Source organism: Lacerta agilis, chromosome 14 (genome assembly GCF_009819535.1).
Source record: "Lacerta agilis isolate rLacAgi1 chromosome 14, rLacAgi1.pri, whole genome shotgun sequence".
NCBI classification, from domain to species: domain Eukaryota; kingdom Metazoa; phylum Chordata; class Lepidosauria; order Squamata; family Lacertidae; genus Lacerta; species Lacerta agilis.
The window spans coordinates 39016851-39034054 of record NC_046325.1 but is presented as its reverse complement, the minus strand read 5'-3'; the positions used below and the strand labels follow the sequence as shown (position 1 = coordinate 39034054).

At 42.4% G+C, this 17204-nt stretch overlaps 1 protein-coding gene across 2 annotated transcripts in view; it reads right to left on the bottom strand.

Moving 5' to 3' along the window:
- LOC117058283 (sodium channel protein type 4 subunit alpha-like) overlaps window positions 1-17204 on the bottom strand; it is a 98765-nt gene that overhangs the window by 66651 nt on the left and 14910 nt on the right. For both annotated transcript variants that reach the window (XM_033169348.1, XM_033169347.1), the window contains exons 2-5: window positions 10178-10505; window positions 8633-8751; window positions 7734-7823; window positions 6750-6878 (exon numbers count right to left, since the gene is read on the bottom strand). In XM_033169348.1, coding sequence (XP_033025239.1) covers window positions 6750-6878; window positions 7734-7823; window positions 8633-8751; window positions 10178-10447 — 608 coding nt within the window. In that variant the 5' untranslated portion in view covers window positions 10448-10505. The remainder of the gene's footprint in view (window positions 1-6749; window positions 6879-7733; window positions 7824-8632; window positions 8752-10177; window positions 10506-17204) is intronic.

Sequence of the window (17204 nt, the reverse complement as noted above, 5' to 3'; positions counted from 1 at the left end):
AAGAACAAACTCAGTTGGTCTCTAAGGTGCTACTGGAAAGAATTTTCTATTTTGTTTCGACTATGGCAGACCAGCACGGCTACCCACCTGTAACATTTACAGAATAAGTTTCCTTTGGGGTGGAAAACACTGGTATCTCTGTAAGAATCTTTCTATTTACAGGTTGACCAAGCATGATAGGAGAGTGGAAGGAAACACATAAGCTGTTCACAACAACAGCAGCAATAAAGTCTCCTTATACTTCAGAGGCTCGCAAGTTGTCAGGGAGCGATGAGTCCACCAGAACCGTGTGTCTCAAGTCTCCTTGGCAATATTTAGTAAAGGAAACATTAGCTATTATGCCATTACACTTTCTGTGTCTCCAGCACTGCAACCAGGAGCCAATAAATTACAGCAGGGTGTTATAATAACTCTTAGGTCTCAAATACAAAATAAATGTTGATTATTGCACAACATAAACACACATACATAAGTATATAAACCACATGTCTGAAATAGTACAGGAGAGCAATCCTGAAGCCATCTTGACTTCTAATTTTTTTTTTTTTTTTAAAGAACTATTTATTCAGAAGATATAAATACCTCTTAACAAAAATCTGCAGCTGATTTACAGAAAAAAGAATCATCGTACAATAAGATATGCACAAAGTTCAGAATACAATTAATACATTTCGAATGCGTCATTTAAAACAGCCACTAAACAAGGTAGCACTCTCAAGCATCTCCAATAGACCTTTTCTTTTTCTTTTTCTTTTCCCCCCTCCCCCTCCCCTCCCACCCTCCCCTCTGGACAGACCTTCGTTCTTCAGATCTTTATCCATGTACACAGTCTGTTCATTCGAGCTTGTATATTTGGGTTGGCTTCACCCCTTTCTATCCAATTCCTATAAAATGCCCATTTATTTGTAATTCTTTGGCATTTATTTTCCCAACTATCCTCTGCCGCTATCTGTGCAAATATTTCAGATTGTACGTATTCAAAAACATAATCATTCCATTTTCCCATTTCCCATTTAGCCTTTTCTTTCCATCCCAGTGCAATAACTGCCATTCCGGCTAGAATCATAATCTTATACAGCTCTTGCATATTACTTTTTACTTTGTTATTTCCCAGTATTCCCGAAAATAGTAAATCCCTATTCACTTCTATATTTATTTGAAATAATCCAGAAATTACCTTTGTAATCTTTTGCCAATATTCCTTAACCAGACTGCATTCCCACCACATGTGGGAATAAAATCCTTTTTCCTGACCGCAATGCCAACATTTGGGACTAAACCCTTTCACTATATACGCCATTTGTGCCGGAGTTCTATACCATTTTAATAAAAATTTTCTACTTAATTCTTTAAACTTTTCTATTTTAATATTATTTATATTCTTCATTAATTCTTGGACTACACTTTGATGAATAACACCCTCGTGCTCCCATTTACTCTGTATTATTCTTATCATTCTTTCTTTATCCCTCACCATGAATCCGTACAACATCCCCGCTATCCCCTTCTCTGTTGTTTGTCTTCTGTTCAACACCAAATCCACTTTCATCTCCGTCCTCCTCATCTCCTCCGCTCTTTCTGTTTTTATCAAATCATAAAGTCCTTCCACTTTCAACCAATATTGTTTTCCTATTTTTTCCAAAAAAAACATTTTTTTTAATTAAACTCCCTTCATCATCATACATATTCCCCAATATAACAAATCCCCGATCCTCCAATCTCCTCCACCAGCCCGGTTCCCCCTGACTCTCCAGCAAGTATTTTAACGGCATCCATCTTGAGAGAGTTGGCATCCATTTCGTATTCCATTTCTTCCAGATTCCTAGCGCAGATTTTCTTGGTCCTATTGTCTTCTTACAAGCCAAGTTAATATCTCTAATAAATATCCCCTCTCTTCCTATTCCTTCATTTATTTCATTTTCCAGCCTAATCCATTTAGTCCTATCCTTATATCCAATGTCTATTAAATTTTTTAGTTGAAATGTTTCGTAATAAAATTCTAAGTTTGGTATTCCCCATCCCATCTCTTCTTGCGGTGAGTAATTTACTATGTCTGGGGTTCTAACTCTTTTGCTTCCAAAAATCCAATTTTTAAATACCTTATTCCATGTTTTGAACCATATTTTCCTAATGGGTAGTGCAATTACTTGAAATAAATATAATAATTTCGGTACCAGAAACATTTTAACTGCTCTAATCCTACCTAGAATAGATAAATTCTTATTTTTCCATGATTTTATATCCTTCTTGATCTTCCTCCATGCTTCTTTGTAATTTACATCTGGAATCCTAGCAATATTTTTTATGATATTTACCCCCAAATATTTAATTTTTTTCTTATTAATATCCATCCTTGTCATTTTTGCAATTTCCTTCTTCTCCTCTTTGTTTACGTCCCAGAACAGAATTTCGGACTTTTCCAAATTTACTCCCAATCCTGACTCCTCTTTAAAGTCCTTCAGGATTATCATAAGTTCTCTTACGCCCTCAAGGGGGTTTGTAAATAATAATAGGATATCATCTGCATACATGTTCAACTTAATTTCCTCCTTTCCTTTCTTATATCCTTTTATCCTTACTGAATTTCGTATCCTGTCTGCCAAGTACTCCATACCCAACACAAATAGTAGCGGTGAGAGTGGGCATCCTTGTTTAACTCCTCTTTGTATATTGAATTGATCTGAAACCCCCTCATTCACTCTGACCACAGCCTTCCCTTCTCTATACACTTCTCGGATTGCTTCCACAAAGTTTTCTCCTAATCCTACCTCCCGCATGATGTTCCATAAGAACTTATGTCTAATCGTGTCAAAGGCCTTATACACATCCAATTTTAAAACCGCCAGTTTACCTTTTACCCTGCTTGTTAGTACGTTTAATACGTTTCTTATAGGGTGTCCTATGTATCTTCCCTTAACAAATCCATATTGATCTTCCTTAATTATTTTGGGTAGTACCTTTTCCAATCGTCTTGCTAGGATCTTTGTAAATATCTTATAGTCTTGATTTAATAAACTGATTGGTCTGTATGACCCCACCTCTGTAGGGTCCTTTTGTGGTTTTTCAATCACTACTATTTCCGCTAGTTTCCAGGTATCTGGGGCTTTCCCCCCTTCTAGGATATTATTAAATACTTTTTTTAGTTCTGCGCCCAGGATATGAATTGTTTCTTTATAAAAGTCTGCAGTAATTCCATCTAATCCTGGTGATTTCTTACTCTTAAATGATTTAACTACATTCTCTATTTCTTCCAGAGAGATTTCCTCCTTCAGTCTCAATCTATCACTTTCTTCAATTTTAAACCCTAAGCTTTCCCTACTGATATTTTTATTTTCTTCTGTATATAGAGATTGATAGAATTCTGCAAATTCTTTCCTTATTTCTTTAGAGCTTTGTGTGAGTGTTTTCCTTCTGGTCTTAATGGCCTTCACCTTCTGTTTGTCCCTTCTTTTCTTTAAATAGTTTGCAAGTCTCTTATATGATCCTATTGAGGTTCTCTGAAAATCGTTTTTGATCATATTATCTCTCTTCCACACCGCAACTATATCCAACTCATCCAGTTCCTGTTTTAACTTTCTTAACTGCTCCTTCCTACTCCTTAGATATTTTACCTGTTGCTGTTGTTGCAAGAATTCAATCTCTTTAATTTTTTCCTGTCTCCCCGAGTACCACTTCTTCTTAATAGCATTCTCTTTCAGTATACAATGTCCTCTTATAACAGCTTTGAAAGCGTCCCACACTACCGGGATCTCGGCTGAGCCATTATTCTCTTTAAAGTACCAGTCAATTTGATTTCTGATATATTCCCTATCAATCTCTTTTGCCATTATTAGATTATTATACCGCCATCTCCTACTTTTCCCATCTTCTTCCAGCCCCAGCTCCACAAATAGTGGAGCATGGTCTGATATCCATATTCCCATAGTATTTGCCGTTTTAACGCTAATTTCATTCCCCTCTTTAATTAACACATAATCGATATAAGAAAAACTCTTGTGTCTGTTGGAAAAAAAAGTAGGTTTAGTGCTGGGATTACCCATCTCAAACACATCCTTTAATCCCCATTTAGATAATCTAAATGTGTTATCGTTTTTTATATTCCAGTTAAAATCTGCTGTAACGATAACTTCCCCTTCAGCGTAAAGCTGCAGTTTATTCAAGATTTTCTTTATAAATTTTTTCTGTCTTGTGTTTGGACTATATATATTAGCTATTGTAAAGATTTTTTGTGACACTTTGATTTTTAAGAATATAAATCTACCATCATTATCTTTTTTCCGGCTCAGAACCTCTGGCCTGAGATTTGCATTACATAGTATAGCGACCCCTCTAGCCTTGTTCGTCGCTTTTGATTCTTCTATTAAGCCCCATTGCTGAGAGCATAACAAAGGTTTATTATTTGCTTTAGCTCTATGTGTCTCCTGAAGGCATAATATATCCGCTTTCATCTTCTTTGCCAATGTCTGTACCCTATATCTTTTAATATTTGAGGCCAACCCGTTAACATTAAGCGATAAAACCTTTAAGGATCTATCCATTGTCCCGACTACCATTTATTTTTTGAACCCTTCTGTGTACATATTTTGTATTTCCAATTCTGTCCCATTCAATCCCCCTCTCCCTTCCCCCCTGAGACTCAGATAGGGATCTCCATGATCCCTGTCTCATGGTTTCTTAGAGGACTGTACTCCTCTCCCTTCACTCCTGGAAAGTTTATGTCCTTAAATGTATTTACCAAAGCCCGTTTTAAATTGTCTCTAGTATTTATTATTTCTTGCTGTCCTTTCATCTCCCGACTGCCGTCTTCTTTTACTCTCTTGTCTCTGGACTGGAGATTCACTGGGTTCACTAGGTTCTCCCTGTTGGTCTTCCTGTTGTTCTTCCGAACTTGAGAGTTCTTGCTCTATCCGTCCTAGTATTCCAACTTCTAGGTCAGTTAGCATTTTTTTTGCTTCGTCAGGGTTCTTAGCCGAGTATTTCCTGCCATCTTTATAGACCACCAGTGTAGCAGGGTAGGCCCAGGAAAAGAGGATTTTATGTTTGTATAGAGCTTGTGCGTACTGCTGCATTTGTTTCCTTTCTTGCAGCGTTTCTGGAGAGAAATCTTGTCTCACTATGACCTTTCGCTGTTTAAACTGCAGGTCTGCTTTCTGTCGAAGAGATTTATAGATTTGATCTCTTAACTTCTCCCTTGTAAATGCCATTATTACATCCCTGGGAGTTCCGGCGCCTCCTCGTGGTGTAAACAAACGATGCACTCTCTCGATTTCACATTGCTCAATTACAATTCCTTGTTCTTTGAGCCATTCAAACATCCCCTTTTCCAGGTCCTTATTTCCAATGTCCTCAGAAATGCCAGAGAACTTCAAATTCCTTCTACGCTGCCTATCATTCATTTGCGAAATTCTTTTTGTCAAGGTTTTTATTTTATTTGCATTTCCTTCTGCTACCTCTTTTGCATGCTCTGCTATTTTTGTGACTTTTTCTAATGTAGCAGTCATTCTTCTCATTTCTGCTTTCAGTTCTTGCATATCAGCACGGACATTTATCTCCGAACGCTGGATCATCTCCCCCAGCTCCTTAATAGACTTGGCCATCTTGTTAAGGCCTTCTCAAGTCTTTGCCAAATAGGTGAATTTACGACCGTTTTTAAACTCTGACTCACCCCAGTCCAGGACTTAGACGTAAACACAGTTCTCGGTGAGTTGTCTCTGCTATCAGTTTGCCATAAATTATTTGTTTTTCAGGCTTTTAATTCAGTGAGTTCCAGGAGCGATACGGGTGAGCGTCTACCCACGCCGACGCATGCGCAGTCCAACCCATCTTGACTTCTAATGACTAAATATTTCCTCTGCAGATGGAAATATCTTGGACAAACCTTTCCCAGTAGTTCTTTTTACTTACAAATGCTACAAATCCTGTTTTAAGGGCATATTTTGTGTATGAATAGGGAATGAATAGGGATTCAAGAACTAAGGTATTTACCATTTCAAAAGGTAAAGGTAAAGGGCCCCTGGACGGTTAAGTCCAGTCTAAGTTGACTATGAGGTTGCGGCACTCATCTTGCTTTCAGGCCGAGGGAACCGGCGTTTGTCCACAGACAGCTTTCCGGGTCATGTGGCCAGCATGGCTAAGCCGCTTCTGGCGCAACAGGACACCGTGACAGAAACCAGAGCATACAGAAACGCCGTTTACTTTTCTGCCACAGTAGTGCCTATTTATCTCCTTGCACTGGAGTGCTTTTGAACAGTTAGGTTGCCAGGAGCAGGGACAGAGCAAAGGGAGCTCACCCCATTGCGGGGATCGGCAAGCCCAAGAGGCTCAGTGGCTTAGACCACAGAGCCACCCACGTCCCATTAAAATGATGGCCACACTGGCCAGGTAATGCAATCAGTGACCATTATAAATTATCTTGTCAGACAGAAGACAAGCCACACTCTCAAATTTCTGTTGTAGACCATCTCTTTCTGTGTGGCACTTGTATGATGCTTTTCAGGTGGTCTTTGGCTAAGGGGTTGGGCAGTTTCAAAAGTCATTAAAATAGGGTTTAAAGTCCGGACACAAAAGTTGTTGACACTTCCAACTATGATATTCTGGGTATGTCCAGGAGACAGCAGCTAACTGGAAATACGGTCTCAGTGCTTGCCATCTCCATACGGTACATGCATGAGGATTTGCACCCCACACCCACATGCCCTCTGGTTTCCCCCGGCTGGTTTACCACATTGCTCCTGCTAAATGCAACATACGCCATAACGATGACACTGAAATCCAGCCAGTTCCATGGATCTCTCAGGAATGTAAAGTTGTCGATGCAGAATCCCCGGGCCAATATCTTGATCATAGACTCAAAGGTGTAGATGCCAGTAAAAGTGTATCTGTGAACAGGGAAGGGTTATGGAGGACAAGGGAAGCAGAATTAGTAGCAATATATATATATACACAGTAAATGTGTGTGTGTGTGTGTGTGTGTGTGTGTGTGTGTGTGCGTGCAAGGTTTATTGCTAATTTTATTTTTTTTTAAATACATATCAAGATAACCGGTAAATATCCTGCAGCCTGTTTTCCAAAAAAAACCATTTGCAGCAGAAGAATACAGAGATACCTTTTGCAAGCAAATCTTAAGTTAGAAGGTAGAATTTGTTGGAATTGTACTTCCCAAATTCATATTCACTCTAGAGCCAGATATCTTTCTTAGAACCTGGGACCCTTTTAAAATTGGATGTACTCAAGAAAATGAACCTAAAGACCTTTGACACTCAGGCTGTAGGATCAAACTAAAGGGAAGGATTCAGGTTAATGGACCTATGCAGGGAGAGTTGAAAATAAAAGGTGGAAGAGATGGGTGTATTCCGCCCCCCCCCAATGAAAGCACACTCACAGGCTGTATTCACAGATACCACAAAGCCAAAATAATCTGCATGGCTTTGAGCAGTGAAACAACCCCACAACCTGCCTTTAAAATCTTCTCCTCATGTCAGCCGGGTTACAATAATACTGCTTCTCAGGGAGTTTGTGTCACCCGCCTGATATTTTTGAAACATTATAGTTACTGCAAGTTTTTGGATCACACAAGTTTCCTCATCTGGCCCCCAGCTTCACTTTTGGATTAAGAATGCCTGTAAACTGCTCCTCTGGTTTCGTTTCCCCTCCCACAGCCCAGCCTATAGTGACCAGGCAGAAAACTGGTAAGAGAAAGTAGGCAAAGAGAAAGAAAGAAAAACAACACTTACTCCACATCCTTGGCCCACGGTGGCGGGTCACTCATGGTCATGAAGACACAGTTGGCTAAGATGGTGATCATGATAAACATGCTGAATAATTTGAAATGAGGTCAAGGAAATGCACCAGTCCTCTGCTGAAATTCCCGAGACAAACCCGTTTGGTAAAGACAAGACAACAACAGCCCTGTTGGGTTGTCTCCACCCCCATCGTTCTGCCCGGACACTGAGGTCCAGCTCAGAGGGCCTTCTGGCGGTTTGCTCACTGCGAGAAGCGAGGTGACAGGGAACCAGGAAGAGGGCCTTCTCGGTGGTGGCGCCCGCCCTGTGGAACGTCCTCCCATCAGATGTCAAATAAATAAACAACTATCTGACTTTCAGAAGACATCTGAAGGCCGCCCTGTTTAGGGAAGTTTATAGAGTTTGATGTTTTAACGTGTTTTTAATATTCTGTTGGGAGCCGCCCAGAGTGGCTGTGGAAACCCAGCGAGATGGGCAGGGTATAAAAAAATAAATTATTATAAAATTATTGTTATTGTTATTATTATTGTTGTTGTTATTATTATTATTATTATTATCCATCACACCACCAACACCATGGCCCTGACCTGAATCTTGGGCTGCTTTTTACAGGAAATGTAAGCAGGCAAGAGATCCAGTGACAGCCTCGTCCAGTTTAGTCTCCAGTCCCAGAATTATATTTTCGTGTTTTTAATATTCTGTTGGAAGCCACCCAGAGTGGCTGGGAAAACCCAGCCAGATGGGCAGGGTATAAATTATTATAATACTGACTGAGATCCGCAGCTGTCCCCGTCTGGTCCTACAGTAATGACTATGGCATCAGCAAAACCCCACAGTTTCCTCCCAAGTGAAGCCATACCATGCGTGTTCTCAGCGAGTGCAAAGGATATGAATGTATAAGCACTTGGATGGCACCTCTCCGGACAATATTGAAAGGATCCAACATATATAGAGCAGGGGTGGCACTGAACCGGAAAATGGACTTTCCTTTGTTGAGGAGGATGTATGTCTAAGGAAGGGAGAAACAGACATTGCTATTAACCTCAAGTCATGGCAAGTACTCTTTCAAAACAACGACTTAGCCTGCAAACTTGTGTTATGTTGGAACCCGAATGAGGACTCGCAGCTCCCCCTGAGCATAATGCGGCGTTTGGAAGCGTCTATGAGACTATGGCCAGCTGGACACGTAACAAAATATGCATATTATATGCCACACTGTATTTCTGCAGCAAAATTTTATAAAAGCATATTTATTTTAATAGTGATATGAATTGTTTATGTGGTGTTTATGGGTACAATAAAGCATACAAGATGCGAGAATTGTTCATAATTTTACCAAAACTGGGGAGAGAACTTGACTTTTGTCAAGATTAAGGGTGAGACAAGAATTGGGGGGGGGGGGAATCTGTGTGGGATAAGCACAATATAGATGCTTCTGATTCAGCCCCAGGTTCCTTAGTTTGAGCATCACTATTTGAGTAAACAGGGACGCGGGTGGCTCTGCGGTCTAAACCACAGAGCCTAGGGCTTGCTGATCAGAAGGTTGGCGGTTTGAATCCCCTTGACAGGGTGAGCTCCCGTTGCTCGGTCCCTGCTCCTGCCAACCTAGCAGTTCGAAAGCACGTCAAAGTGCAAGTAGTTAAATAGGTACCGCTCCGGCGGGAAGGTAAACGGCGTTTCCGTGCGCTGCTCTGGTTCGCCAGAAGCGGCTTAGTCATGCTAGCCACATGACCCGGAAGCTGTACGCCGGCTCCCTCGGCCAGTAAAGCGAGATGAGCGCTGCAACCCCAGAGTCGTCCGCTACTGGACCTAACGGTCAGGGGTCCCTTTACCTTTACTTGAGTAAACAGTGAATACTGACCTGTTCTCAGACTGAAGCCTTGCCTCTTTCTCAGCTCAATTGCCTGCTTATCTCCAGGCTTCCAGACCTTATACATTATTATTATTATTATTATTATTATTATTATTATTATTATTATTATTATTTAAATAGCTATACCACCCTTCATCCAAGGATCACATTCTGATTTCTAGTCATGAGTCACTTTCTGGTTTCACAGAATATTTCCTAAGGTGCCATCTTTGTTTCCCTCAACACTAGTAAACTGGTGCATTAGTGGATGGGTGAGCCAATATGGACATTTCAAGGGCGATAATTAACCGATAAAAAAAAAAGAACACCATAGCTTTTATTGATGTTGTCCTGTATACGAGCATTCAGTCTGAGCCATTCCCAGGTCACCTTCACTGTTCAAGCAACCCAGGACAGCCTCAAAGGACTGGTGGTCTATTGGTACAATGCTAGCTCACATTTATTTATTTGTATTTCCTAAAATATTATGCACTGCTTGATTGGGGGAAAAGCAGTAACAACTTCAAAGCAGTGGTTCAGTTATTCGCTTCCCAATAATTCCTACCCAACTCTTCCTGCTTACTTTCTGATCTTTGTAGAATGGGTCCAAGTCTTCCAGAGGCACCCCGATGAGCTCTGGAGGGGGGTCCCCATAAATCATCGGGAGACTTCTCCCTTGCTCCAGGTCACTGCGGGGTTTGGCCTCCTTTTCTTCATCGTGAATCTCCTCATGCTTAGGCTTCAACTTCTCGGCTTCTCGCTCCGCGATCCGCTTCTCTATCTCCTGGAGGGACTCGCGGGTGAACGGGCGCAGGCAATCTGGACCAGGGATGTATGGTGGCGGGGCTGCCATCTTTGCATTCTGCTCCTGGGCCTATTCTGCCTGGTGCCACAGGGCAATGGTGGGGAGGCTGCAAAGACAAGAAGGAGGAGGGGGAAATTTTCATTTTGCACCAGACTGTACTCCACTACAAGCTCATTCATAGGAACGCAGGTGGCGCTGTGGTCTAAACCACTGAGCCTAGGGCTTGCCAATCCGAAGGTCGGTGGTTCGAATCCCAGCTCCTGCCAACCTAGCAGTTCGAAAGCGCACCAGTGCAAGTAGATAAATAGGTACTGCTACGGTGGGAAGGTAAATGGTGTTTCCGTGCAGTCTGGCTTCCCTCACGGTGTCCCTTTGCGCCAGAAGCAGTTTAGCCATGCTGCCCACATGACCCGGAAAGCTGTCTGTGGACAAACGCCGGCTCCCTTGGCCTGAAAGCGAGATTAGCGCCACAACCCCAGAGTCACCTTCCACTGGACTTAACCATCCAGGGGCCCTTTACCTTACAAGCTCATTCATACATTGACTGGATGCATTCAGACAACTACAGACCCTCCAAGTGTCCCTATTTTCCAGGGACAGTCCTGGATTTACAGAAGCCATGATGGTTTCTGATTTAATCCTGGAATGTCCCACTTTTCCTTAGGACGTCCCTATATCCATCGGATAAATGTTGAACGGTGTGGAGTTATGCGGTCCCCAAGCTAAGGATAAGCAACTCTACAAACTTAGAAAATACCTGAAGGCAGCCCTGTATAGGGAAGTTTTGTTAATGTTTTATTGTGTTTTTATATGTGTTGGAAGTTGGCCAGAGTGGCTGGGGAAACCCAGTCATATGGGTGGCATGCAAATAATAAAATGATGATGATGGTGATGGTGATGATGATGATGATGATGAAACAGGACGCCCCTATTTTCATTGGAGAAATGTTGATGGGGAAGGTACGCTGCTATGGTGGCGGCAGCTCCCAGTGGGATCCTGCCTCCAATACACAGCCAGGCAGCTTTTGGGCAGCCTCCTGTACTTGGCAGTTTCTCCAGCTGCTGTGGACCATCAGAGAAAGCGTCAGGTTTCAGCAACAAGATGACTCAGGCCATTCCTCCCAAGGAAGAAGAGGAAGAGGCAGAAGGAGGAAGACGCATGTAAGATGGAAACAGGGCTGCGGCTCACCGTCATCAGGGCTGCTCCGGGGCAGCTGGAAAACGGCATTCTAAGCTCCCACAATGCTCCAGGGCACTGGGGCGATTAAAATGGAAGCACTCAGGCCCAGCTGCCCCATGTGGAGGCTCTTGGGCACTCAGCCTGCTGGGGCACTGGAGCCTGGCAGTTGTCCTGCGATGCCAGGTGCAGATTCCAGGCTGGCCGCTGTGCCATTTGTCAGCTGCCCTGGACCCCTATGTACGCCTCTGCCCCCATTCTAGCAGCCAGCCCTTCCTCATTTAAGTCTACGCAAGCAGAGCCTGCCATTTCACACGCTGCAGATGATGAACTATATTTTCTGAGCCGTGGGTTATTAGCAGATCGTTATGGGTTTTGTTTTCTAATTATTGCTGGTTTTTAAAACCAAAACCACCATCTTGGCTTTGGGATAGGTGGAGGTCATCGCAGAGAAAATAAATGTCGAGGAGATCTGTAGTTAATGCCGGGGAGGGGAAGGCAGTAATTTTTGGCATGAGAATTAGGGTGTTGCCCAAGTATCTTTAGTATGATCTGAGAAGTATTTTGGAGAGTACAGAAGCATACTGAGCTCGGGCACTGCCCTGACCACAGCTAGCATCCAGCTCTGGCCCTCGAATGCCCCATAACAGACTCACACCCATCCCAGGATCAAGAACCGGCAACAACACATGCTGAGAAAATAAAACCATGGGATTTTAAATTACCGGACTATGCAGAGATGGCGAAGCTGACTGCAAAAATAAGAGATCAATGAGACGGAAATGTTGCTGGAGATTATTTCTGGACTATTTAAGAAAAAACATATAGTCAAATGAAAATGCAAGCAGGATTTGAACTATAGGCAAGGGAAGGAGAATAAATAAATGATTGTAATATAAATTAGAAAATAAATGGTAGTTATGGCAGCAAAGAAAGGATTACAACAGGAACATCATGGGTATAAGGATGCGAAGTCAAAATGTAATAAATTATTATATTGAAATTGAATTGAACAATTTTAAAATTTGTGGGGGGAATCTAATACAAAATTATTAGAAATTATTAGAAAAAAAGAAAAGAAAAGAAAACCATGGGAGTATTTTATTGGGGGGATAGGATTTTGATTATATCCACATTCGGGCATTTGAGATAATGGAATGAACATTTGATCTGGGCCAGCTGGAAAGACTCTGCAAATTCATTATTATGATTGTAACTATTTACTGCTGCTGCTGCTGCTACTACTACTACTTTCCTGTGGCATGTGGCTGGCGTCACTCAGGGCCAAACCAGATGTTACTTTAATGACACGATTGCCCATTTAAAATCTGGGGTCACTGGGACTGCAATGCATGGCGTGGAGAGGTTTAACTCTTCCCTCTCCGGCCACAATCCCAACAACATCCCCTCAAGCTGCAATTATCGCCAGAGGGGAAAGCTCCCAGGTCTCTCTCCCCCCCCCCCACCCCATATCATTGCCACACAAGGGATGATTTTATATATTGCTATTAAATGTATTTCTATGTTATGCCATAACCAAAGCTCTGGGCGGCATACATGAAAATGCTTAAAATACGAAAAGAATAGACAGATAAATACAGGTGATGGTTAGCTGATGAATTTGGTGAAGGTGATAGTTAGTTGATGTCTCTGGGTGGGACAAGCTAAGATCTACCCATGAAGGAGGACTTTATATTCGTCTCTTTTCCTCTTGTTTCTTAGATTCTGTAAGGACGTTCAGTGGTTGCTCATGAAGAATCAGCCAAACGCAGACCTTCTAAGCTAAGTTCTTTATTGTGCACCTTATTTACAGTGGAGCAAAAGTTTCAACGTCCATCTCCTCACTCTGCAGAGTCCAGGAATGACTCTTTCCTGTTCTTTGTCCAGCAAAAGAGGCGCAGGATTCTGAACCCCCGCCTCCCCCCTCTACGTCCTTCCTGTCTGCACCCTCGGAGCGTGGGAACCTGACCCCGTTCCCTGCTATCCCCACAGTGCTGAGGCTCTGCGATCCTCTCAGAGCTCCTGCACTGCCTTCCTGCCTCTGACTCCGGTGCTTCCGGTGCTTGAGGGGGAGGACGAACTGGTAATCAGCTTCTGGGGTTCTCTATACTGCAGACGCTCCCACGATCCTACCAGCCGTGGGGAGGGGGGTTTCCTGACAGATTCATTTGTTACTCTACTGTGATGCATTATGAAAAGTCTTAATAAAATCTTAAAAGAAAGATTAAATACAGTGCAAACTGCTATAACAACAATACAAAACTATTACAGATCCGAGCACTTTTTCTCTTTTTGCCCTGGTGCTTTCCCTGCAAAACAAAAAAACAAAAACCCTACTCTTTACTGCTGAATTGGAGCAAACAGCAATCCATGGGAAACTAGAATTGCCATTTGCTCTGATTCAGTGGTAAAGATCCAAGGTTACCTGGGGAAAGCGGTGGGACTCTCAGAACATGGACCAGGAAAACGTGTACCTGTGCCTAGAAAGCATGGGGCAAAAAAATGAGTGCAGATAAGCCCTAAGGGAGCTTTCAAACTGTTGCAATTTTCAGGTGGGATTCAATCCTATACCAGCAAATTCTGGTTAAACAATTAAAGCCGATTTGGAGCTCTTGAGCAACAAGCCCACTTCCCCAAAGGCTAGCATTTATTTATTTATTGCAACAAGGAAAGTGAAGGGGAAACACAGTGGGAAGTAGGAGATAACACTGGTTTTAGATTATATTATGCTGGTCGGTTCTTATGGCTGTACATGGTTTTATGACAATTTTTGTAACTGATGAGCATTTTATCTTTATAGAACCAGCTTTGTGAGGACAGTTGTTCTGCAGGGGGGGGGGCGGGGGGAAACCCTCCTAATTACTATTAATAAAATAATACTCAGCCTGTCTGGCTTTTCCTGGCTGGATGTGAAATGGAGAAAGAGAAAAGTGGGAGGGGAAATGATGTCGACAGTACAGACTGCACCATGGGAGGGTTGTCAATGGGGAAGACCGGAGGGTGGGGACACAGAAATCAAGATGTGAAGGATTTCTGCAGGGGCAGGTGGCATTTGAGTTTAGGAAGCAAGTAAGTACAGGGCAGTTCAGGACATTAACAAAGCACACTCTCTAGGGATTAAGGCTGCAATCCTAACTCTCCTTACCCAAGGGCAAGCCCCACTAAATTCAGTAGGGCTTCCTTTTGAGTAGACCTAGTTAGGATTCTGCTGGAAGTCTCACTGGACTGATTTCTGAGGAAAGACACTTCAGATCACACTGGGAGGCTTCATGTCAATAATGTGACCTGACTTTTGACTTTATTGTGAGGACCGGCAATGCAAGACTAGAATGGGGGACATAGCACTAAATCACAAATTATGCAGGGCCACTGTTATAATTCCATCTCAGCTGACTGTAAAAGAGCAATGTATTGGCAGCGCTAAAGAGTCCTAGTGTAGCCTGGAAGCAAACTGGAGAATCTGTTGCATTTCAGTGTTTCCTGTGTTCCCCATGGCCTTTTTTCAAACTTGATATGCGGCAGGTTTTTCCCAGCTGAAATACAATTATAGCGTATCCAGGGTATATAATCAATGTGCTGTTGAAGCTTTTCTAGGCTACTGTCCTTCTAATTAAAAGCTTCCTCCTTGTTGCTTCTTCCATTTGATGTTCAATGGAGTAGGGCAATAGTAATGAATTTCCCGTTAGTCCTCCCTATGGGCGATAGGAACTGACTAATTAAGACATAATTCATCAGCTATGATGCACTGCACAGAAAGAAAGCAAAAGGGCAGAACCTGCGAGAAGGAAGCTACTAATTCATATTGATGGGGACCTTTAAATAATACTTACTTCTGGATAAACTTTCTAATTTTAGCTTTGACGACAACACAGCTGAACAACTAAGTGATATATAAAATGCTTTGTGAAATCGCCATTTTCCAGCTAATTGTTGGGAAGCAAAGCCTCAGGAGTGCTAAAGGGCTCTAAGCAAACTTAGATCAAAGAGTGCTGGAACATGCCTAACTAGTCTCACTACTGACAACATGCCATTTTTTTCATGATTGTGTTACTACAACTGGGCCACACAGCTAGGAAAAAGTGATAAGGTCGCTATGGCAGAGGGTACTGTTTCCAGTTGGGCTTGAACTTCAGGCACCACACATTTTAAACATTGAGTTAAAAGGTAGCTTGAAAATACAGACCTCTCTCACACCTAAAATTGTCCCTGTAACCCAATGCCACTTGGCTGAGTCCATTTCCTTCTGCGGTTTTGATGGCATACTTTGTTCCTTCAAACTTCCTGATTTGAAACTTGCACAAAGGACCTCCCTCCACTTTCCGGGATTATCTGACGCCCTGAAGGAAGCTGACTTAGCGGCTAGCTGGAGAGAATTTTATCCTGGGAGGTGAAACAAGAGCCCGTATTAAAAGGCCCATCCGGAACAGAGGTTTAAAAAGCAACAGCACAGAGCATAATCCTGCCAGTCTTGAGGCGTCCTAAATTGCAGAGTATATTGTACACAAATGTATACATGGCAGAAGGAAGTTAAAGCAACAGTCCTAAGAATGCTTGAGAAGGAACTCCGAGCTAGTGAAATCCGTGAGATTTATTTCCAAGTAAGTGTGCTTAAGACTGGAGTAGAGCACTTGATGAAAACAGATCTCTTAAAGCTCTATCTTTCATCGCTCCATTTCCCATAACTGCCCAGCAAATATCAGTGCAACAATGACCACACCTCAACTCTTCATCTGGAAGAATAATGCAAAATATTACAAACTTTCTGGAACTTTCTGGTGATTTGTAGACGGATGCATTTGATGTTGGAGTAGAAATGCATGCCCCCCCACCCCACTCCATTTCATACACTTTGTTGTGATTGCAGTCAGTTTACACAACCACTAGTGAAATGCCTGCCATTTTGATGGGCATGTGTTATGGAGAGAATACCTTTAGTTTGTGCGGCTGCCTGATTATCGTCTTCCAAAGCAACTACTCTACTCCAAACTTAAAAATGGTAAGCCTAATGCTGGTGGTCAGCTAAAGCAGTGTTTTTCAACCTTTTTTGGGCAAAGGCACACTTGTTTCATGAAAAAAATCACGAGGCACACCACCATTAGAAAATGTTAAAAAAAATTAACTCTGTGCCTATATTGACTATATATAAAGTAATTCTCTTGAATTTTTCAATTTTTCCCACGGCACACCAGGCAACATCTCGCGGCACACTAGTGTGCCACGGAACAGTGGTTGAAAAACACTGAGCTAAAGAGGTTCAAAGACTCTCTCAAGGCAAATCTTTAAAAATGTAGTATAAACACCGACAACTGAGAAACACTTGACTGCGAGTGCTCCAGTTGGAGAACAGGCTTTTAAAAAGGTGTCATGGGTTTTGAAGATGCTCGAACTCAGGACGAAAGGGAGAAACGTGCTAAGAGGAAGGCACGCTTGGCAAACCCTCACCATGATCAACTCCTGCCCGGAAACCTACTGTGGAAGGACGTGTGGATCCAGAATTGGCCTCCACAGTCACTGACGGACTCCATTTCAAAACCCTGTTTATGGAAGACAATCTTAATCAGCTACAAGTGATTGCCAAAGAAGACCTTTAGGTTGTGATCATCCTTCTAGGGCAGGGCGGGGCTGCAT